At 50.4% G+C, this 22,394-nt stretch overlaps 1 protein-coding gene across 2 annotated transcripts in view; it reads left to right on the plus strand.

Moving 5' to 3' along the window:
* Positions 1-22,296, plus strand: part of strn (striatin, calmodulin binding protein) — a 33,224-nt gene extending 10,928 nt beyond the window's left edge. The window contains exons 1-18 of one of the 2 annotated variants that reach the window (XM_040033639.1): positions 6,086-6,857; positions 7,414-7,517; positions 8,239-8,312; positions 8,781-8,859; positions 11,156-11,326; positions 11,403-11,538; positions 12,298-12,460; positions 14,224-14,337; positions 15,391-15,534; positions 15,615-15,751; positions 15,985-16,160; positions 17,553-17,600; positions 17,704-17,825; positions 17,913-18,080; positions 18,208-18,348; positions 18,882-18,983; positions 19,067-19,153; positions 19,450-22,296. In XM_040033639.1, coding sequence (XP_039889573.1) covers positions 6,849-6,857; positions 7,414-7,517; positions 8,239-8,312; positions 8,781-8,859; positions 11,156-11,326; positions 11,403-11,538; positions 12,298-12,460; positions 14,224-14,337; positions 15,391-15,534; positions 15,615-15,751; positions 15,985-16,160; positions 17,553-17,600; positions 17,704-17,825; positions 17,913-18,080; positions 18,208-18,348; positions 18,882-18,983; positions 19,067-19,153; positions 19,450-19,619 — 2,145 coding nt within the window. In that variant the 5' untranslated portion in view covers positions 6,086-6,848 and the 3' untranslated portion in view covers positions 19,620-22,296. Of the gene's footprint in view, positions 1-6,085; positions 6,858-7,413; positions 7,518-8,238; positions 8,313-8,780; positions 8,860-11,155; positions 11,327-11,402; positions 11,539-12,297; positions 12,461-14,223; positions 14,338-15,390; positions 15,535-15,614; positions 15,752-15,984; positions 16,161-17,552; positions 17,601-17,703; positions 17,826-17,912; positions 18,081-18,207; positions 18,349-18,881; positions 18,984-19,066; positions 19,154-19,449 lie in introns of those variants that run through there. The other variant, XM_040033638.1, reaches the window with a different exon arrangement.
* The last annotated feature ends 98 nt before the right edge of the window (positions 22,297-22,394 follow it).

The raw sequence follows: 22,394 nt of genomic DNA on the forward strand, positions 1-22,394 counted from the left end.
GACTAAATGAGAGCTTCTGGGCCAGAACGCACACGCTTTTTTATTGGCTGCTTACAGCATCATCATCATCATCATCATCCACATTTTTCTTTGCTCTGACCCAGGAAACCCCCCCCCCCCCCCCCCCTCACTCGGCAGCTTTCCTCTCCTCCACCCTCCCTCCTCGTCTCCTGGAGGAATAATCCCCTCATTGCTCCAGATTTAAGCCGAGGGAAATCCCCCTCGTCCCCAGTCCCAGAACGCTGTGTTTGCTTAATGCCCCTGCAGCGAGGGAGGAGGGCTGAGAGTCATTCAGTCGGCGTGTTTGAGCCGCTGCTGATGGAGGTTAAACGGGCCACAGAGTGTCGATAGCTGTGTGACCTTTCTGTCACACGGAGGCTGAAAACTCGATTCTTGCAGCTCACATTCTCTCTGCGGCAAATCCAAAACCAGTTTTCAGATGGATTTCAATCTCTCGCTCTGCTGTTGCTTCCAAGAACGTAACCGTGCTGAGAAACGAGGAAATGCAGGGACCGCCATCGCCGTCGGCTGTTTTTGGCTCAGTGTTCGCCGCCTGATACACAAACTGTTTGTCTCTGTCCATCATTTCAGCCGTCGTGACACCTGTTTATAACTCACCTGTTTAAATTCTATTAAGTATTAAAGGTTGCATTATTAGGGGGCGTGGCCTCTTTGACTGACAGGTGGATGGTGACACAGGCGGCTGTAGCTGCTAGCTGGAACCCTGGACCGTGTTAGTGCTGTTGGAGCCTTTTGGAGCATTTTTAATGACATCATGTGACCAATAACATGTCTGCTGAGCATCCGAGGAGGCGGAGCTCCAGGTTTGGTGTGAGATATTCTAGGGTTTTGATTGGATGTTGCAGATTAGCAGGTCTCTGCGTCTCTGCTTTAAGCATCAGATTTTATTCAGTCAGACTTGAAACCAGCGACTGAGACATAAACTGGTCAGGAAAGAGTTTACCCGGCTCACCGTCCAATCACAGTCTGTGTTACATCCAGAGGTGTCGCCCCCTGCTGCTCAGATGCAGAATTAAGGCTCTGAATATCTTGTGTATGTGATAAAGAGCGTGATTTGAAGCAGCAGAATCGTTTGTTTTCATACTGAATCTGCAGCCCGTCAGGATTCGGAGGTCTCGTTAGTGATCTGTGAGTTTGTTCTGGGCGATGAGCCGCTCAGCTGTGCGTCCTCCCACGCCGCCTGTCCAGCAGGATGGAGGTGTTGCTTGTGTCTCGCTGAATCTCAGAGGTGAAGATGCCGACTGCTGCAGCTCGTCAGGAGAGAAATGTTCACTGCTGGATATTGACTTTCTCCACAAATGACATCAGTTAGTCAGCCGTCATCCCACAACACTTTATTCCACCCGTACTGTGGAAACTACAACCTCTATTTATCGGCTGTGTGCAATCCTACTATTTCCTCTTAGTGTGTTTATGGTGTGTGTGAGTAACTGCACATACGCTGAGCTGTTTATGTCCCAGGCATCTGAAAGAAAAACGATTTTTTCGTATCAGTCGGGCCGTCTGCAAACGTTCGTTCTGAGGCGAGAGGCTCACCTGTCCGCGTCACGTGCAGGTTTCTGCGCAGCGAGCCAAACTCATGTAAACTTTCTCTGTCGACTCAAATAGACGAATCTGTGATCTCCGTGGCGAAAATCCCTGAGGTGGGATTCTTCAGACGGTCAGTAATGTGGGAGGAGCTTGTTGATGAAGGTGACTTCCTGGGAGGGACAGAAAATACCTGACTCCAGCCGTCGGACTCCTGCACGTCGCTTTGGCGGCTGCAGATATTTGTGGCTTTCCAGTGTGATTAGACGGATGCGAGTGGCGTGCGAACGCATCATCACACCAAATAGCGATTAGCAAAGGTCTTCGAGCTTCACCTCCGATGTGACAGCAGCAAAGCGGCGCGGTCAGGAGGTCGTTTGAGGACATTTTGGGATCAGCCCACAGATTCGGACGGACTCATGTCGCCGCCTGTCGCTTCAACTAAAACAGCTCACAAGTCACTGCTTCCTCCTGTGCTTTTATTCTGAAGTTTGGGCTGAAGCGGTCTGACGTTTCCTGCAGCGTCGGCATCATTGAACCGTTTTTAATGCACGACTGCTCTGCCTGGAAATAAGCAGCCGTGCATCAGCTTCAGTTTTGGTTATTAAGCAGCTGTTTGTCCGTTTTCACTGGACTAGCTTGACGTTTATATCAGGAAGTGCTGGCGTGCACACTGGGGGCTTCCACTGGGATCAGCTCGCGTTCCCTTTTATGTTTAAGATAAGGAGTCGTTTTTATGAATGAAAGCGGCTCCTTTGAATTTCGCCTCCCTCTGCGATCCGATGTGGAGCGCCGACGCGCTTCTATAAATAAAACAAAGGCTGATGGGAGTTCTGAACAAGTGGGTTACCCAGTTTGTAGAGTGAAAGGTCTCTGAGTGGCTGCACTTCCTGCCAGATGGCTTCATGTCAGGAGACCAGATATCCACCTGGATTTAATCCAGAAGGAAGTTTTATTTAAAATTTTATCTGCTGAAACAGAAGTGAAGGTTTGTAGCTGTGACCTCCGTCAGTCTGGAAACTGCGAGACTCACAGGAGACAAAGTGCAGCCTCTGGTTTACAGTTTATAGAACAATTATGAATAAATCATCAAATCAATGCCTCAAAATCAGCAGTGAATCCATCCTTTTTTTTCCTCAGAGCCACAGAGCTTCAGTTCATCCTGGAACTATTAACGATCATGATGACAGCTCAGTACAGACCCACAGCAGGTCCTGAACCTGAAAGCCAGAGTGGAAATGCTGATCGCTCTCTGACCTCAGGAGAGAAGACGAACGCCGTCCTGGCTGAAACGCCTTCAGAACAACGAGCCTTTTAACGTTCTGGTAACTGCAGTTTGGGGTGCGCGCTCAGAGATGCGCCAACAGATCCTTCCTTGTGAATAACAGGACAGGGCTAACCTCTGTACCGCCGCGCTGTTACAACTTAATATACAACACCTTGCTTTGGTGTCACTCACCGAAAGGATGTGGAGAGAAAAACAGAATCTGAAAATGATCCATCCACAGAGGAAGTCATTCACGACCAGCTCAATTTTATTTATAACGTGCTTTATATTGTAAGGACCCTACAATGACACCGAGGAAACCCCGACAATCAGAGGACCCACTTTGAGCTAGCAGATCCTTTCCATCGTGGTTAGCGTATCAGATGACTTTCAGGCTAACGGGAGTGAAAAGCAGCGTGACTGAAGCGGAGCGTGAGGCCGTCAGACTCACCTCTGGCAGGCAGCTCGAGCAACGCTCAGTAAAATCTATAATTATGAGTGAAGACGCCCCCGACGCGCTGCAGATGCCTTCCTACACAAAGGCCCTGAAACATCCCACCAAGTTCACCGCCATCCTCAGACGCCATGGCAACAGACGAGCGAGCGTCACAGAGCTCAGACGAGGCTCTCATCTCGACATCTGCATCATCGAAGGCTGAACGAGCTCAGGCTGAATACCTGCTTCAGTCACACCTGAGCTTCTGTCAGGAGGACAGATGAACCTCGGTGGAGGCTGAAATTACTGCTTCTGTATATTACAGGAAACAATCTGTCGCTTTATCAGATAATCAACAATAAATAATAATTACTGTGATTAAAATGTTTTTTGGGAGACTTTTTTAATCTCGTCACAGGTATAATTTGGTAGCAATGTCAGGTGTTGTAAACGCTACAGGCCATTTTTATTTTAGTCATAATCAACTGTCAGCCTGCAGTTCCTCTGCTGGACAGCAGGGGCAGCAGTGAGTCGGTTACAGTAGAAGTAACCGTGTTTACGGCCTGATACACAGACCGTTCGTCTCTGTGGATAATTTCCCCTTCATACCACCTGCACGGGGAGGATGTTGTTATAACTCAACTCCAAAGTTTGCATTTATTAGGGGCGTGGCCTCTGACAGGTGGATGATGACACAGGCGGCTGTAGCCGCTAGCTTCACCTCAGCTAACTGTTCCTCTGCACCGTGTGTGCTGCTGGAGCGTTTTCAATGCAATGATCTGATCACTGATTCGCTGCGGTTCCTCCTGGGTGTCTCGAAGTCGTCTCAGGGACTCGGATGTCTCGGCTGTTTTGCGATCGCCTCGGTGTCCCTCTGGATAATTTGGAGGGGAGGGCTTCTGCTTGGCCCTGAGACCTGGAAGTGAAGGAGATGATTTGATGATGACGGGGTTTTGGGGGGTTTTAGCTGTTCGGGTCATTTTTTACATTTTTAGTTTGGCCTCAAACACAGCAGCTGCCCAAAAGCAGCCACTGACCGGCTGATTATCAGCAGCCTGACAGGTGACCGCAGCAGCAGGGCCGTCGCTCATTTTCAGAAGGAAAGTTTCCCGTCGTCGAGATGCCGATGCATCGATAGCCTCGAGTGAAGAGCGACCCAGATCAACGTGTTTGACATGAGTGGAGCGTCCTACTTCCTGTGCGTGTGCGTGTGTGTGTGTGTGGTGGTGTGTGTGAGCGGTGTACGCGTGTGTGTGTGTGTACGCGTGCGTGCGTGTGTGTACGCGTGTGTGTGTGTGTGTACGCGTGTGTGTGTGTGTGCGTGCGCGCGCATGTGCGTTTGCGTGTGAGTGCGTGTGTGTGTGTGTGTGTGTGTGAAATCAGCAGCATCTTCAGCTCAGACAGAAACACTGAAACACAACTGAAGTTTGGACGATTCGTCCGTCGACAGACTCGTTAAACAATCGTGTTTGATATTTTGATATTTTGTGAAACAGCTGTGTGGAGCAAACTGCTGAAACCCCAAATTTTGATGTTTGAGATAAGAAAACCGTTAAAAGGACCATTTTTAAAATGGAAATGAAGTCAGAGTATGACCTCACTGACACGTCGACATTTGAAGGCAACGCGTCAGAGGCTGAAGCTCATCGGCTGCGGTTCATTTATTTGTTTTTAGCAGAAACTTTTCTGGTTTTGTGTTGTAACCTTTTAAAATCTGAAGCATCAAATGATTTTTACAATTGGTGTTTAGATGATTTGACCCTCCTGCTGCGTGCTCAGTCATCCAGGTAAGGAAATCCCGGGGCTGGCTCGTGTGGACGCGGCGTTTTCAGTGGGAGAAACGTTTCGTCATCATCCAGGTGACTTCTGAACAAGTCTGTTCTTCAGTCTTGACTTTAGTTTGTATTTCATGCAGTGGTCTGTTTGGAGTCGGAGTTTCTCATATTTATTAAACATCGGCCATCCGGGAGGGGCTCAGAGTAGAGCAGCTGCTGCTCCACATCGAAAGGAGCCAGCTGAGGTGGTTCGGGCATCTGGCAAGGATGCCCCCTGGGCGCCTCCTGGGCGAGGTGTTCCAGGCATGTCCCACCGGGAGGAGGCCCCGGGGCAGACCCAGGACACGCTGGAGAGATTATATCTCTCGGCTGGCCTGGGAACGCCTTGGTATTCCCCCGGACAAGCTGGAGGAGGTGGCTGGGGAGAGGGAGGTCTGGACCTCTTTGCTTAGGCTGCTACCCCCGCGACCCGACCTCGGATAAGCGGATGAAGATGGATGGTCCATGTTTTTAAAGCTCGCGATGACGTCAGAGATCTTAGTGACGGGCTAATGTGGCGCTCTGGTCTCAGCTGTCTGTGAGCAGCAGCTCAAAGCTGTGCACGCTCCTCTCAGCCAGGGTTGCATCATAAATGCCTCTGAATGTTCACTCGGTTCATAAAAGTGATAAAAGTGGCTGCAGCGTCGCCGCTCTGCCAGCTGGATGTTTGCTGTGAGCTCTCATGTTATAACAGCTGACCTGATTCTGAAGCAACTGTACACACAAACAGACGATGATGAGGAGGAGGAGTGTCGGCAGTGTCGGGAGGTTTGAGGATGACGTCGGCGCTGATGTGCTGGATCCAGCAGGGGAAAAGCTGAGTCCCTGCATGCAGCGCCTTTCAGCAATCTCTTAAACCAGAGGTGGGCAACTCCAGGCCTCGAGGGCCGGTGTCCTGCAGGTTTTAGATCCCACCCTGGGTCAACACACCTGAATCACATGATTAGTTCATTCCCAGGCCTCTGGAGAACTGCAAGAAATGCTGAGGAGTCATTTAGCCCTTTAAATCAGCTGTGATGGATCATGGACACATCTAAACCTGCAGGACACCGGCCCTCGAGGCCTGGAGGTTCCCACCCCTGTCTTAAACGGTCGCATTCCAGGACGCTCACTGAGACGCTTCAACATCTGATTGGCTGTTACCTGACTGCACTGTCAGGTAACGACACGCCGTCATGCAGCATCCGCTCATGACAATAACCTCATTTTATTAAACCAGGCACAACTAGGTAATCCTCATCAGCCAATTAAAATGGAGCTCCGCCTTCTTGAACTTCCTGTTACTACAGTAACCTCACAGCAGCCATGTTATTGGTCAGATGATGTCATTAAAAATGTGCCAGAGTGCTCCAACAGCACAAACACAGTCCAGGGGTCCAGCTAGCAGCTACAGCCGCCTGTGTCGCCATCCACCTGTCAGTCAAAGAGGCCCCGCCCCTAATGATTCATGCAGTCATACAGGCTGTAACAGAGGCGGAGCCAGACATGAATCGCTGCTGCAGCCTCCAGTGGACGTTACAGGAACTGCAGCTGTGATGTTCCTCAGCCAAGTCTGCGGGTGGGGTCAACCCTGACGGCAGGTGGGTCACATGGTGCCTGTTCCCACGCTGCGGGGTAGGTGTTAGTCAGTCACAAGTCTCCCATCAGTCCTGCAGACACCCAGTTACACATTTCCCAGGAGGCTTTGGGGCCCTCAGGCGTAAGGATGTGGGGCGATCAGCCTGTTTCTGCTCTACAGAGCAGCATGTGTCAGGTGTTGGTGACTTCCCTCTGAGTGAACACGATGAATCAGGTTTTGTTGTTATTGTTTGTCATATGTTTGTTAGGTTAAGTTATTTATGCTGCTGATCCAGGATCAGACCGCAGGACTGAAGGTGCTGCATTATTGTAGATTTCCCACCAAACCGCTGCTGACCCCTGCGTGCTGTTTGTGTTTTGCTCAGAGGCTAACTTCAGTGTGGGCTCCTGAACGCACCGCAGTGCAGCTGCTGAGTCTCACACTGTCGGTCTGCACTGTAACGACGATTGTGACTGTGCAAACGGCGCCGCGTCGTTCCCCGCTGAGTCCCGGTGGAGTTGGTCGGTAATCCGTCCACAGCCGTCTCCGCCGTGTTTAATGGAGATTAGATGTGTTTATGGACCTCCTGAGGCGCCGTTAATCTCGTCGCTGCTTGCTCGCTTTGCTTTTTGTGTGCGTTTCTGTCTTTAGCCTCATTCAATTAAGTGAACTTTGGTGTTTAATCAGACACGCAGCAGGGACTGAAGCTGCATGCCTGGAGTGGGAGAATATGTTAAAATGAAGTTTAAACCTCGGCCCCGCCTTCATTTGGTGTTTCCTCTGCTCGCAGGCTCAGATCGCCTTCCTGCAGGGCGAGAGGCGGGGCCAGGAGAACCTGAAGAAGGACCTGGTGAGACGAATCAAGATGCTGGAGTACGCTCTGAAGCAGGAGAGGTGAGATCCTTTTACCAGGGTCACATATTTCACATGCCAACACTTTGATGAGGAAACGAATCCTCTCTGCCCCGATCTGAACTCAAAGGAGAACGTTCGCTCACACTTGAGATGCGACGTTGGTTTGGGAGAGACCACGGCCGTAGAAACACGGGGGTGTTCCTCCCGCTGCCAACAAGAATAATCAAAGTTGTTCATAAACATGTCCTCTGTTTATGAACGTCACTCAGAACTGAAATATGAACCTTTGTAAAGTTTCCAGCTCATGTTTTAGTTCCAGGTCCTGGTTTAGCTGCCATAGTGAAGGAGTTTCCATTCAACTCAACTTTATTTACACAGCACCAAATCACAACAGCAGTCGGCTCAAGGTTCTTTATATTGTACAGTAGACCCTACAATAATACATACAGAGAAAAACCCAACAATCATATGACCCCCTATGAGCAGCACTTTGGTGACAGTGGGAAGGAAAAACTCCCTTTTAACAGGAAGAAACCTCCAGCAGAACCAGGCTCAGGCCTATTAACACATAGTGAGTAAAGAAGAAACACCCAGTGCATCATGGGAATCCCCGGCAGCCTACAGCTATTGCAGCATAACTACGGGAGGATTCAGGGTCACCTGGTCCAGCTCTAACTATATGCTTTAGTCCATCTGAGAAGTAAACTGCATGAAGCCTGAATGAGATAAAGACGTTTGTGATATCTGTGTGTGTCCTCAGAGCCAAATACCACAAACTGAAATATGGCACCGAGCTGAACCAGGGAGAAATCAAACCTCCGAGTTACGACTCAGGTAAGAGTTTTTCTGACTGTTTTTCCCGTCTGCACAAATTCAGCGTCGTGTTCGGTCAGAGGCACGAATATCACAGTTTAAGTTTCCAACAGCACTAACCCATCTCACACTGCATGTGTCCTACATGACAATGTAATTAATGTCTGCACTGAAGCCTTCAGAGTCGCCCCCTGCTGGCCATCACAAAGGAACGCAGCATTAGGATGATCTTCTTCACGCTTGCTGTGGTTCCTCTGCTGCTTGTGCTTCTGTCTCTTCGCTCCTCGCCTCTGAGTTTGATGCTGGGAGGAGCCTCTCTGCTGCCTCCCTGTGGACACATCAGAAATAAACTGGGCCTTTTATTTACTCTCATCTGTTAACATGTGACGGTTCCCGGGAGGACATATTTCAGGAGAGGGGCATCTGCAGCACGATGCTTTGGGAATTCACGGGTGGATGGACGGAAACGTAACGTGTTCTCTGTTTCAGACGACGACAACGAGGCTCCGAGTCCTCCGAACAGCAGCCATCAGCTCAGCTGGAAACAAGGACGCCAGCTGCTCCGGCAGTGAGTGCACGCACTCACGCACAGACACACACACAGACACACACGCCTTCAGACGTCCAGTGTGTCACAGGGCGGCTGTGTGTTTAAATGTTTCTCAGAGAGAAGCAGAAAGTCAATCGTCTTAATAGAGATTAACATGAGTGTGTGTGTCTCTGTGTGTGTCTGTGTGTGTGTGTGGTGTGTGTGTGTCGCTGTGTGTGTGGGTGTTGTGTGTGGGGTGTGTGTGTGGGTGGGTGTGTCTCTGTGTGGTGTGTGTGTGTGTGTGTGTGTGTGTGTGTGTCTCTGTTTGTGTGTGTGTGTGTGTCTTGTGTTGTGGCTCTGTGTGTTGTGTGTGGGTTTGTGTTTCTGGGGGTGTGTGTGTGTGTGTGTCTCTCTGTGTGTTGTGTGTGTGTGTGGGTGGTGTGTGTGTCTCGTTGGTCCTGTGTGTATGTGTGTGTGTGTGGTGTCTCGTGTGTCTGGTGTGTGTGTGTGTGTCTCTGTGTGTCTGTGGTGTGTTCTCTGTGTGTGGGGTGTGTTATGTGTGTGTGTGTCTCTGTGTCTCTGTGTGTGTGTGTGTGTGTGTGTGTGTGTGTCTCTGTGTCTCTGTGTGTGTGTGTGTGTGTGTCTCTGTGTGTGTGTGTGTGTGTGTGTGTGTGTGTGTGTGTGTGTGTGTGTGTGTGTGTGTGTGTGTGTGTGTCTCTGTGTGTCTGTGTGTGTGTGTGTGTGTGTGTGTGTGTCTCTGTGTGTGTGTGTGTGTGTGTGTGTGTGTGTGTGTGTGTACTTTCAATGAGAGACTATAAGAACATTTCATCACCAAAGACAAACAGGAACTAGATCTGCCTGCAGGTGGTGATGCGTTCACTGTCTGAAATATTACGCAGCCGCTCCATAAATCTGCGTTAAAACCTTTTCAGCACGAGTCAGTTTGGCTCACAGGCGAGAACAGTGAAAGTTAAAGTCCTCTGATCGTGCTGGAGAAACCTGACGGTGCATCCTCGTCACTGTCTTCACCAGCAGGTGGCGCCGTGTCTCTGCAGAACTCGGCGTTTTGGGGGCCGCGGGGCGTGATCGGACCGATCCACCGCTCCGACGCTTCTGTTAGCTCCTCAGACTCGTGCGTGTGTGCAGCTCTGTGTGTGTATGTGTGAGTGTTTGTGGTGACAGTGAATGGAGGATTGTGTGAGGCATCAAGACGTCCTGCGATCGGAGAGGCTGGTACAGATGGGAGGGAGGGAGGCTGAACTGTGTGAGAAACACACTGGGCGTTATTCAGGCCAGACCGCAGCGCTGCTCTCAGGTCAGCGGGGTCGAGGCTCGGTGCAGTACGGAGACTTAAATTGGAACTTTTTGAGTTTAGAGGAGCTTCGCCCGAGCGGTTTGTTCAATTCGGACTCAGTAAGTACAAAGAGGTTTGCTCCCACCGCAGGCAGCATCTTTCTTAAGATACTCTAAGGTCCTCCAGAACAGGCTGCAACTCGACTAACATCCTTTCTCCCCCTGCAGCAGACGCAGCTTTGACTGCAGATTTGAAATCTGACAAATAAATAAAATCAGAGGTTGTTCAGAGCTGCTCGAGCACAGTCAGGTGTTTTCTTCCTGTTTGTATGCTCGCACACCCTGACCCGCTCTCAGTGTCGGCCTGGTGTTGGAAACTGCTGCTGCCCTTTAAAGAAGCTGCTCTGTTCATAAACTTGTGGTCGGTCAGTGGGTACAGCGAGGCACGGCTGCTGCAGGAGGACACTCGGTATTCAGGAGTCCTCTAAAGATCAGGAGGACTTTTTTTCACTCCTAATCTTCTTGACGAGCTGGTTTGTTAGTCCAACCTGCAGTCCTGCAGGTACAGGTGAGGTGGGATGACCCTCGACCCCTTCTCACAGCTGGGTTACTCTGGAGACCTCCAGCTGTGGTACATCTGTTTGCACCTGCGGTGTTTCTTTAGGAGATGTGGCTGCAGGGGAACAAAGTAAGCCAAAGCTGCAGTTCCTCTAACGTCCACCAGAGGCAGCAGTGAGTCAGCCCCCGCAGGCTCTCATGTTAAATCTTTAAGGCAGAAATAAACATGTTTGCAGCCTGATGTTTAAGTTTAAGGCTTAAAATATGGACGTCTGTTCGCGCTGTTACTGTCACCTTTCATAACTCAGCTAAACGTTACCGTAGCCTCTCGATCTACAGCAGTTTGGGTTCAGCTACCGTTCAGTTGTTTTAGAGAGCTGTTGGTCGTCTCGTACAGATCAGCTGAGATCAGCCACGTTAACCTCGTGGCTGCTGTCGCCCCCTCAGAAGCTCTCGCTGACCTCGTGTCCTGTCTCCGGCTCAGGTACCTACAGGAGGTCGGATACACGGACACCATCCTGGATGTGAAGTCTCAGAGGGTGAGGGCGCTGCTCGGTCTTGCCGGAGACACGGGAGACAAACCGTCAGACAAGAAAACTGAGCCGATGGTCAACGGCACCGAGCCGTCCTCGCTGAAGGACAGCGGCATGGTCAGGTACGATGCCAGGAGGTGAAATAAAAACGCCACACAGCAAAGCGTGCGTCGTTACAAAACCCCGTTTCTCCCGCAGTAAGCCCGACGTGTCCGACTCGGCCACCGTGCTGGAGGCCTTCAAGTTCATCGAGAGCGCCGCAGCAGAGTTCAGCGACGAGGACGAGGACGAGGACAGCGAGGGGAGGGACAAAACCATCCTGGACCTGGCTGCAGTAAGAGGCTGACACACTCCCGTTATTTCACTTTTTCTTAATGTATGAGATTATTTTCACTCTCTGTAACTGTGGATGAAAGTGTGCATTCCCAGTTTCCACAGGGTCTCTGTGTGGCTGTGCCTGCAGACCCCGATGAAGCCCACTCACTGTGAGGAACGTGTTCCTGTGTGCTGACTGCTTCGTCTGTAACGGAGAGCACAGGAATGTCATTAGGATGTTCCTTATCTTACAAACGCGAGTAAACCACAGCTTTCAGTCTGTAAAAATCTGGAAACGGCACGTTTATGTTTTTCATGTCCAAACTGAGACCATGTGTGATTTTTAAGTAATAATATTGTCGTCATAAGAAGCATTTATGGAGCTCGTGTGGGTGCTGCAGGTGCTGCCCAGCCTGGAGCTCCATCATCTCCACCATCATTGCTTGGGCTGCATATCTGCGAGCGCTCGCCTTCAGAGTAAAAGCTGAGCCTGTTGAAACGTGTGTGCTTCAGCAGTAAGACAAGGCTTTTACTTTGAAGGCGAATGTCCTCAAATGGCAAATATTTACAGATTCGTCGGTGTCTTCTGTGCCCACGACCACGGCAATCTGCTGCCAACCAAAGCAACTGCAGGACGGTTACCTCCTTGTAGCCACTTTGACGCGCCGACTGACAGCAGTCACGTTTCTCCCGGTGGCCGCTGCGTGACCTCCGGGCACGTGTAAAACTTAAAACCTGTAAACATCAGCTCTAAAAACGTGGCTTTATCTTTGCACAGATGGTGAGAAAGAAACACTCGTCAACGCCGTCTTCCACGACCTCTGACCTCAGCGATGACCTGGACACGGAGGAGGCGCTGAAGGGTTTTGATTTCTTGGCGAGTCCAGACGAGCTGGACGGATCGCCCGAGTCAAGGAGCGGGGATGACAGCGGCGAGTGGGGTGAGTCGCCCGATGGGTTTCAGAGCATCAGAACGTTAGCGAGTGAAGCTTTAACCACAGTGGTAAAAGACGACTCCAGAGTTCAGAGCGTGAATGCAGGAGGACCCGGAGTCGCGCCCTGTGGAACTCCAGTTTCCTGTCTACAGCGACCTGCAGGTCACTGGCAGATTTGAGGCAAACTTGACCTTTAGAAACTTTTCTTAATGTTAATAAGTTGGAGGAGTGAGGTTAGAAAGAGCGAACAGGAAGTGTCTTTGTTTTGTCAAGCATCCGTGCAGCACCTGTGAAAGCTGTGAGTTTAATTCTGATCGTTTTTAAATGAGTTTGTAATAAAGTTACGTTTCAGCTCTTTTTTTGCAGACGTCTTTTTCGTGAAGGTAAAACAAACCGAAGCTCGTCCTGACCCGCCGTCCTCTGTGTTTACATAAAGAAACCCTTTTTCTGCTGTTGCTTAGCAACCGGTCCAGTGTCATTCGGCCAATGACGGAGAGCTCCCCACGCGCTCGGTGATTCAACACTCGAGTCGAGATAGTAAAGGAGCGCTGACTCAGTGCAGCGGGTCTCACCGCAGTGCTGTGTGCTCACGGCGTGAAAGGCCGCAGCGCGGAGCTTCGTCTCCGCTTTAACGCCGTTTCCATCTTGAAGTGCGGTCTGTGACGCTGCCTCCGCCTTCACACTGAGATATTACAGCAGCCGAGCGCAGATAAAACCCGTTTGGTTATGAAACTGTCGCTTCTTTGATCCTGTCTCAGCTCCATCGTCCCCTCACCTTTCATTCAGCTCGCCGTTACCATGGCAGCTTCCGTCACTGCACGCTTATCTGTGGAGCCTGGTGTGCCCTTTGACCTTCTACAGATAATGCTTGTCCCCATCAGACTGCTTCTACACCTGTGGAACTGCGCCCCCTACAGCGGAGGAGAGGAAGAGTCTGAACAGCTGGTTTACTGTTTAAAATGTAGAAGCTCATGAACAGAAGAAGGTGAATAACTGCAGGATTAACAGGAAACAGAATAAACTGACTGCGTCTCGACTCTCATGGTTTTTTACAGAAAGCATCCTTTGTCTCATGACTTGAGTGTGAAAAACACCTTTAAGCTGTTCAGACGGCGCAGATCAACTCGCTGCATCACGATGTGAATGTTTGATTTCTCTGATGATTCACTGGAGGAAATGTGAAAAAAGCGCGTTCACGCTTTCAGCTTCACGTGGGACGAAGCTCAGCGTCCAGCTGATTCCTTCTGGGTCTGAGTGTTTTCTGCGAGGGACAAAAACATCGTTAATCCTGGACCCGCTCGTACAGACACAGATTCAGCACATTTTTAAAGTTGATGTAAGACGGTGAGCAGATTCTGTGAGGTCGCCTTCGTCTTTGGTTGAGGTTATCTGGGATGAATGGTACAGGAGGAATCTTTGCATCCTTCTCGCCTGTAGGAGGCGCTCAACTCGCTGCATCTGCAGCCGTCGTCGTGTTTCCGCGGGACGCGGTTAGCCGAGGTTTCACAGGAGGGAGGGACCGCTGGCCTGGCTCAGCACACGTGCGTGTAAAGCACAGGGGGCGCCGTAGAACGAGGTCAGCTGGCAGATGAAAGCGACAGCGTAGCTGGGCTACCCCCGTCTGTCTGAGGTTCCTCGCTCGTCATCACGTCTCCCTCAGGGATGGATTTGAACTGTACTGCATCCAGACACTCACAACATGTTTCTGCCTCCCCTCCCTCCCTTCTCCTCCCTCCCCTCCTCCCTGCCTCCTCCCCTCCGTCCTGTAGAGAAGGAAGAGCAGTCTCCTCTGGGTGAAATGGCCTGGGATGTGGACCAGGGGCTGATAGCCCAGCTCAAGGAGCAGTACAGGAAGGAACGCAAGGGCAAGAAGGGGGTGAAGAGTAAGTCGTGCTGCAGGCCTGTGCTTCATCCTCCCTCCTCATCACCCTCTTTACCTTTTGTTCCCCTCACCCTCTTCCTGTAATAATAAACTATTTATTCTCTTTTTCACCTCTAAGTTTTCCCTCCTCACATCGCCTCAGTCCCATCACTGGTCCTCTGTGTGTCACATGTTCGATGGCAGCTTTGTTATTTGGGAAATCTCATTGGAGGATTCGCCTCCACCCTCTGTTTGGTTTTCTGAATGAATCTGTCGTAGCATCCAACCGTTTCAAGGGTCAGTTAGGAGGCTGTATACAAAAGATGAACAGTTGAGGGACGACAGTTAGCTGAGGTGAAGTCCAGCAGACAGCTAGCAGCTGCAGGTGACAGTCAAAGAGGCCACGCCCCTCTCTCAGAGAGATCAAACAGTTTGTGTATCAGGCTGTAAACACGTTTGTTTCTGCTGTAAAGTTTGAACACGAGTCTGTGGGGACTGACTCACTGCTGCCTCTGCTGCATGTTAGAGGAACTGCAGTCACTGAGGCGTGGCGCTCTGGTTGTGCTGGAGCGTGAGTGAACAGTGGAGTGGAAGGTTGTAAGACCTGAGCCGCTTTAATGCTCACGTCGTCCAGATGTGCAGATACCACAGTGTCCTCCTTCACAGCTGGACCATCAGTGTGCTTTTCAAACTGAGATGATTTGTAGGAAACTTTATTGCGCTGTGGAAACTGCGCCCTGGTTTGCGTCAGGTTATGTTCTTTGGGTTATCTTCAGGTTTTTTTACTTCCTGTTGGTTTCCATCCGTGCTCGTGTTGCGATGGCAGCGACTCGCCTGCATCGGTGCCGCCGTCTGTCCGGCAGGTTTCTGTCCTTCCTGCTCTTCGCTCGTCTTCTTTGTTTCTCTGCTTTGGTTTGCCATCGATGCCTCACAGAGCCGCTGCTGCTCCTTCTTTCCATCTTCACGTTTCACGTTTTATTTTTCATCTCTCCCTCCAAACATCGTTGTTCTCCCGCCTTCATCGGGCTTCCTGTCCCCTCCTCATCCTCTCTCGTCTCTCTTCTTCCTCCTGCAGGACCAAACCGGTCTAAGCTGCAGGACATGCTGGCTAACCTGCGGGACGCCGAGGACCTGCCCTCCATGCAGCCGGCCGTGACGCCCCCCTCTCGGTCGAGCGTGCCCAGGCTGAACGAGCACGAAGTCGGACGCCCCGATGACGGTAGCCCTCCCTCCGTCTCGGCTCAGCGGTCATGTGTGAGTGACGTGAATGTTCAAACGTTTCCTGTTTCCGTCCTGCAGAGGCGATGACGTTCCTGCCGTCGTCGGGGAAGTCGTTCATTCTGGGCAGAGTGGACGAGGCGGTTTCTAACGAGCTCGGATTGGGAGAGCTGGCCGGACTGACCGTCGCTAACGAGGCCGAGGGCCTGATGTACGACGTGAGTAACGTTAACCTGTCACAGGCTGCTTCAGGCCACGCCCCCTCGTGGACATAATCCCAGAAAGAAAAGATGAAGAGCAGCGAGTAAAACCTGATTCCACTCGTGGTTTGTTTTGTTTTGAATATTCAAGGAGTGTTTCCACAGTGCTCCTGCACCCTGACATAGAGCTCCGCCCCCACAGCTGATTCTAACCTATCAGAGAGCTTAATGAGACCTTTTCCCTCCCTCAGATCGCCAACAACAAAGATGCACTGAGGAAGACGTGGAACCCGAAGTTTACCCTGCGGAGCCACTTTGACTCGGTGCGCAGTCTGGCCTTCCACCCGGTGGAGCCGGTTCTGGTCACCGCCTCCGAGGATCACACCCTCAAACTGTGGAACCTCCAGAAGACGGCGCCCGCCAAGAAGTGAGACTCCACGTTTTGCCATCACACACGTATTCTCTGAAACAGGGCAGGGACAGCTCAGTAGGCAGAGTGGTTGTGTAGAGTGGCCCCATGATCGGAAGGTCGGGGTTCGACTCCACTGAACGGCTGCGGTCCCCCTGAGCGAGATACCGCCCCTGAAGTTGAAAACGCTCTGAGAGGGACTGCTGGCCTGGCTCGTGGATCCAAATGTAGACTCTGCTAACGTAGCTTTGCATGATTCCTCAAAATAATCCTCCTCTGATTATCATCCTGAGCCTCCGTTTATCCCCTCTCTGAAACGAGCCGTTGTAGCTCCTCTCCCTTTAACCCTTTAAGACCTACCATAGAACCAAGTCCGCCAGAGCTTATAGTATATTTTTACATGTTGTGGAGCCATTTCAAGTTGATATAAATCAATACAACCATTAGAGCCTAAATTTTAATAATATGTCTGCATTAAGTGCATAGTAATTACATAAATTGCAAAAAAGTGCAATAAACTACAAAAAAATTTAAAATCGTTTTTGTTTTTTTAACATATATTTCTAGTTAGAGAAATTTTAGAGGCTTATCCCTCAAAACTGTAAATACAAAAAAGTTGCACAAACTAGTTTCCCACCACAGGAAATTTATTTTAAGTGTCTTCATAGTTTTATTTTTGAGATACACCAATTTTTATACACTGCAGGAAAAACGAAAATAAATATTATACTGCAAATTTGCAAAATAGCAGCATATGCATCAAAATAAAATACTTCCAGCAGTGCAATATGAGTCCTCAGCATCCCAGAAACGACACAGAAAGTCAGAAAGTCAAACATAACTTTTAAAAACACCAGTATAGGCTCATGAGGCCACGATGGTAAAAAACTACATTTCTGCAAAATGACGTCACTTCCGGTTTCGGGCAGGTCATGGCGGTCATGCGATAGTTCGCGCTGATGGACGTAGGAAGTGTTACGAACAGCTGATCGGATCGGCAAAGCGTGTTTCTGGAATTTTATGTTTTTGTTGCTGCAAGTGCTTTTTATGCAGTTTTGCAAAGCTTTATGTGGAAGGAAACTGTGACCGAGGACAAGCTGATGGCATAAGATGTAAGTACAACTCCTCCGGTTTCATATGAAAAAAAAATTATTGCGCTAGCTTACGTGGTTGCAGAGCTACCGGGATTTAAAAATAGTTACGCAAAATGGAGCGTGTCCGCTCTGACCGGCTTTAAAGGGTTAAGCAAACTTTCCTCTGATTGGCTGCCCCTCACAAACAGAAGGTTTAAACTGCAGTTGGGCGGGGCTTCTGTGGCATCGTGCAGTCTGCAGCCTGAGCTGATGTTACAGGACAAACGAACACGGCTTTTAGAAGCCGGCGGTCTCACTCCTCTGCTTCAATCCTCAGGTGCGCGGCGTTGGACGTGGAGCCCATCTACACATTCCGAGCCCACAGGTGAGCGTGGGAGCGTTCCCAGCACCGCCCACCTTCAGCCTGACTCCGTTCATGCGGTCATAAAACCAACGTAAGTGTCTGTCATTCTGATTTCGTCCTGTAGCGGAGCCGTGTTGTGCGTCACCATGAGCTCGAGCGGCGAGCAGTGTTTCAGCGGGGGCGTAGACGGCACCATTCAGAGCTGGAACACTCCCAACCCCAACATCGACCCCTACGACTCGTATGGTACGACCCGGCTCCTCCCAGCACACGCCTTCTTCGTGCTCTGTGTTCACATCTTCACGTGAGGATTTGCTCTCGTTTCCTCTGCAGAGCCGTCCGTCCTGCGGGGGGCGCTGTGCGGTCACACGGACGCGGTGTGGGGTGTGGTCTACAGCTCGGCTCACCGCCGCCTCCTCTCCTGCTCGGCCGACGGGACGGTGCGGCTGTGGAGCGCCGCCGACACCTCGCCATCTCTCGCTGTTTTCAACGAGCGAGGAGGTAAGAGAACATCTGTGAGAACATCTGCACCGCAGCTTCAAGGAGGCGCAGTTTTATGTACCTTTAGTTACTCCTCGAGGAGGAGGAGCTTAAGTGGCGCTGTGCTGAGTCTCTGCCTCTCTCTCAGAGCTCGGAGTCCCGACCTCGGTCGACCTGGTGAGCAGCGAGCCGGCTCACATGGTGACGTCCTTCGACACCGGACACATCGGACTCTTCAACATGGAGACGCAGCAGCTCGTCCTGAAGCTGGAGTCGGCCGGTCCTCCAGGTACGACCACGAGCTCGGCGAGTATTTACAACCCGAGAACAAAGAGCGTGAATAAAAACAGACATTTTACTCACGACAGAAACACGTCACATGTTCAAACTGAGGAAACGAACCGTCCGCGTGTCCACGTGAGTCTGTTTGTCCCCGATCATGTGACCGACCTGCTGACAGCTGATCAGCTGCTGAGGGCTCCTCCAGCCGTCTCTTTCTTTTGTCTCCGCTCCGTTTTTTGTTCTGCTGTGAGTAAAATCTGAGTTTACGACGTTTGTTTTGCTCGTCACTCTGCGTCCCAACGGCGTTTGCAGAGCTCCGCCTCTAAATCACGTTCACCAATGAGCAGGATGAAGCAGGCTTCAGATGTGTCGACGAGAAGTTCGCAGAGACTTTCGTTTGTGCGTCTGCCGGTTAATTCTGCTGCCGTTTCGAAGCGTCGTCGGTGTCACGGCGCCGCCCGCAGGCCGAGCTGATGCGCTGACGCTTACACGTATTTACTGCTAATGTTCTCCTTCCTCCTCACGCCCGCCTCCACGCAGAAGCTCCCTGCAAGATCAACAAAGTGCTGAGCCATCCCACGCTGCCGATCACCATCACCGCTCAGGAGGACCGCCACATCCAGTTCTTCGATAACAACACAGGTACGCCGTGACGTGTCCTCAGCTTCGCTCCTTTCGTTGCCTCGCAGATCAAATTTAAACTTTAACCGTGTTTCAAACTGAAGGTAAGCTCATCCACGCCATGGTCGCCCACCTGGACGCTGTCACCAGTCTCGCTGTGGATCCAAACGGCCTTTACCTCATGTCAGGAAGTAAGTATCCGAGCGCACGCCAGCTGGCACATCCCATAATATTATCAGACTTTATAAAGAGCCTACGGGTACTTCCTGTATTTATTATTTTCACTCTAAGAGCTCTGGAGTAAAACGCGCTGTTCTCACAGCCGAGCCAATCACAGCATCAGGAAACCAGGAAGTGTCTGTTTATGATGAAAAACACAAACGTATCCATGTAACAACAATAACAATCATTTGTTTGTCCTGTAACGGCCTCCATCTTTATTTACAGTCGCTGCTCTGTGCTGATTGGCTGTCTCTCTTCCCGTCAGGTCACGACTGCTCGATCCGTCTGTGGAACATGGAGAGTAAAACCTGCATCCAGGAGTTCACAGCACATCGTAAGAAGTTCGAGGAGTCCATCCACGACGTGGCGTTCCATCCCACCAAGTGCTACATCGGCAGCGCCGGGGCCGACGCGCTCGCCAAAGTCTTCGTATGACCTGAATGTGGTCAGCTGACCGCCCCGACGTTCTCGGTGGGGTTCTTATTTTTGGACAGATGGAGGTCGCTTCCTCTGCAGAAGGTGACCCCACCTCAATCCCCCCCACGCCCCCCCTTTAAGATTCTTCTCATGTTAAGCCCCGCCCCCTGCTGGACTCGGGCTGGCCCGGATCCACAAAACAAACTGACCTCTGAGTGAGGGGAAGAAGTTATCACGCGGGAGGCCGCGGCGTGCGTTCTCCCTCGAACAGCTCCGGGCTCGCCGCAGACGTCTCATCGTAACGTGCCTTCTTTCTGTCGGACGCTCAGAAGAAACCCGAGACGCCGGAGACGAGTCGGGACGGGGAGGTGATGGCGGCCAAGTTTAACCTTCACACGACCTCCGTTTGTTAGTCTGTCCGTCCTGAGCTGAGCGGCGGCGAGGACAGTCCTGGATCTGTCCCCGCCTTTAATGTGCTCCACCTGAGCCACGCCCACACAGGCAGGAACTTTGGCCCATCACTGTCGCCGTCCCTCGTTGGGTCCATCAGGTTCTCGTCCCTGCTGTTGGCGATGACCTGGCGCTCGGTGGGAAGCAACATTAAAGAGAATCGGCGCCTGATTGGCTCCAGCCCCAAACATCCGAACATGAAGGTCCTCACTGCGCTCTGCAGAGTCCACGCCATGAGGTGGAGAGGGCGGGGTTAACCTGAGAGGGCGCCACCTGCTGGGACTGAGCAGTAATCCTTCACTGGACAACAGAGGCCGTTTGGCTGCACCTGAGCTCTGATGGGGTTTCTTTGGCTCCTCCTCCTCCTCCTGCTGCTCATCGATCTCTGATCCGCTGAGCTTTCTGTTCTAAACCCTGAGCGGCGCTAACAGGGACTTTTTGGGAAACCTCACCTGGAAGATTCTCCTCACTCACTCACGGGTTGTAAGATATGTGGCTGCTTTTGTGGGCGTGACCCTGCGGCGAAGCTTTTCTCTCCAGAAATCAAACGGATCGGCCCGGACGCCTCCGACTCATCCCGACGCCTGCTGTTGCTGATGCTAATTACCTTCTTGTAACATACCTGAGTAACACCTGTGCTGCGCCCTCAGATCTGCTTTCCAGCTCGGTTTGTTCGCCGTGAGGCGGATCTTTTTTTATTCTGTTTTACTTGAAAGTGTCGTTTCTTCTTTTCGGGGTTTCTGCTGATGTTTTAACGACTTCTGTGTTTTTTAACCAAACGCATCGTCTCAGAAAGCAGCTGCTTCCCATCGTGGTGTGAAACGGTCGGCGTGTACAAAGACTTAACAGATATATGTGTGTACAGTTTTTAGGTATTAAAGCAAATCTATTTATTAACTGGTGTAAAGAGTGTATTTAGGGCGGTTTCAACGGGTCGGTGAGCAGAAAGATCAAAGGTTGAGTGTTTCCTGTAAACTCGTGTGGAGCATGAATGCAGTCTGTACAGAGACGTGAACGCTTCCTGTAAAAGCTTTTTATCCATGACTTTCACCCTTACCTGCACTCGTCTGTGTTCAAGGCTGTTTTCAAAAGTTTTGTCCGCGATACGAGCGGGCAACTTCCTGTTTGGTTTCCAAAGTAAGGGCATATCCACACAGTTGGCTGATTTCTGCATTAAAATGAATCAATTCAATTCGTTTTTGTTGTTTTTTTTCTTCCATAAAAGGAAGTTGTGGACGTTTTCAATCCTCACTGCCTCATCCCGTTAAACAAAAACAACTCATCGGTTTGACAGATTTTAGAGCGTTTGCGTCGTGTAGTCGTGTGTCGAAGATAACAAACCGTTTGATGGTTTTCAGCTTCTTAAATGTCTCAGTCTTTTCTCAGTGACGACAGCACAGCTTTAGATTGAACACGTGTGATGGCAGCTTTTATTTTTATGTTGCAAAGTTGCCAAAAACATTCAGTAGTTTGTTGAAAATGATGTTCGGCTGCCCGCTGAGAGCAACATGGAGTCAGCGCTGAGTTCCTAAATGGTTCAGAAGTTTAAAGATTTGTACTAATCTGCACAGACGCCGCTCGCTCACTTATGAAGCTTCTGTTGCCCAAAATTAGTTTCAGTTTGTCGTCAGTCTTTCATACGTCTTCATCTGGATGAACTGAAGACTTTCAGCTTCACTGAGTGTAACTGATTAAATTTGCTCTCCTTCTTGTTCTGTTCTGCCGGGTTTTCTCTCAGCGCTGACAGAAACCTGCAGAGCAAAACAAGCAGACTCACACTGGAGCACATTTATGATATTTCTAAGTCTGGTGGAGCAACAACAGATTTCAGAGTGTGAGTTTTGACAAAGTGCACAAAATGTATTTATTTTAATTTGCTTCCATCATATCTTTAGTTTATTTTAAAGCTGAATAAAAATGAATCCTGACTTCTTTAACAGAGGCCAACATGTCCTCCAGTAACCACGTCTCATTTCTTCCTCTTCGGTGATAAACTCGGGGACGCGGCTCCGTCTCTGTGCAGTGTTTGCAGATGAATCTGTGAGCTGAACTCCAGACTGAATCCTGCCTGTAAACTGTGGATGTGTTTTATTGTGAAACTGCAGGAGGGACGATGGGAGCTGCTCGGGCTGTACATACAGTTCACACACTGTGTTTTGTTTTTTGGCTTTTTTGTGTCTTTTTGCCTTCAGAGTGGGAGAGTGACAGATTTATCAGTAACAATAAAGAAATATGTTGTATATCATCCTGCGTGGTTTCATTGTTGTTTTTTAAGTGTTGACGGGAACGAGAGACGGAAAAACAACACTTTGAAGTCGGTCAGTTTAGTTTCTCTCGGATTAT

This window comes from Simochromis diagramma, unplaced genomic scaffold (genome assembly GCF_900408965.1).
Source record: "Simochromis diagramma unplaced genomic scaffold, fSimDia1.1 OVJJ01000571.1, whole genome shotgun sequence".
NCBI lineage: Eukaryota > Metazoa > Chordata > Actinopteri > Cichliformes > Cichlidae > Simochromis > Simochromis diagramma.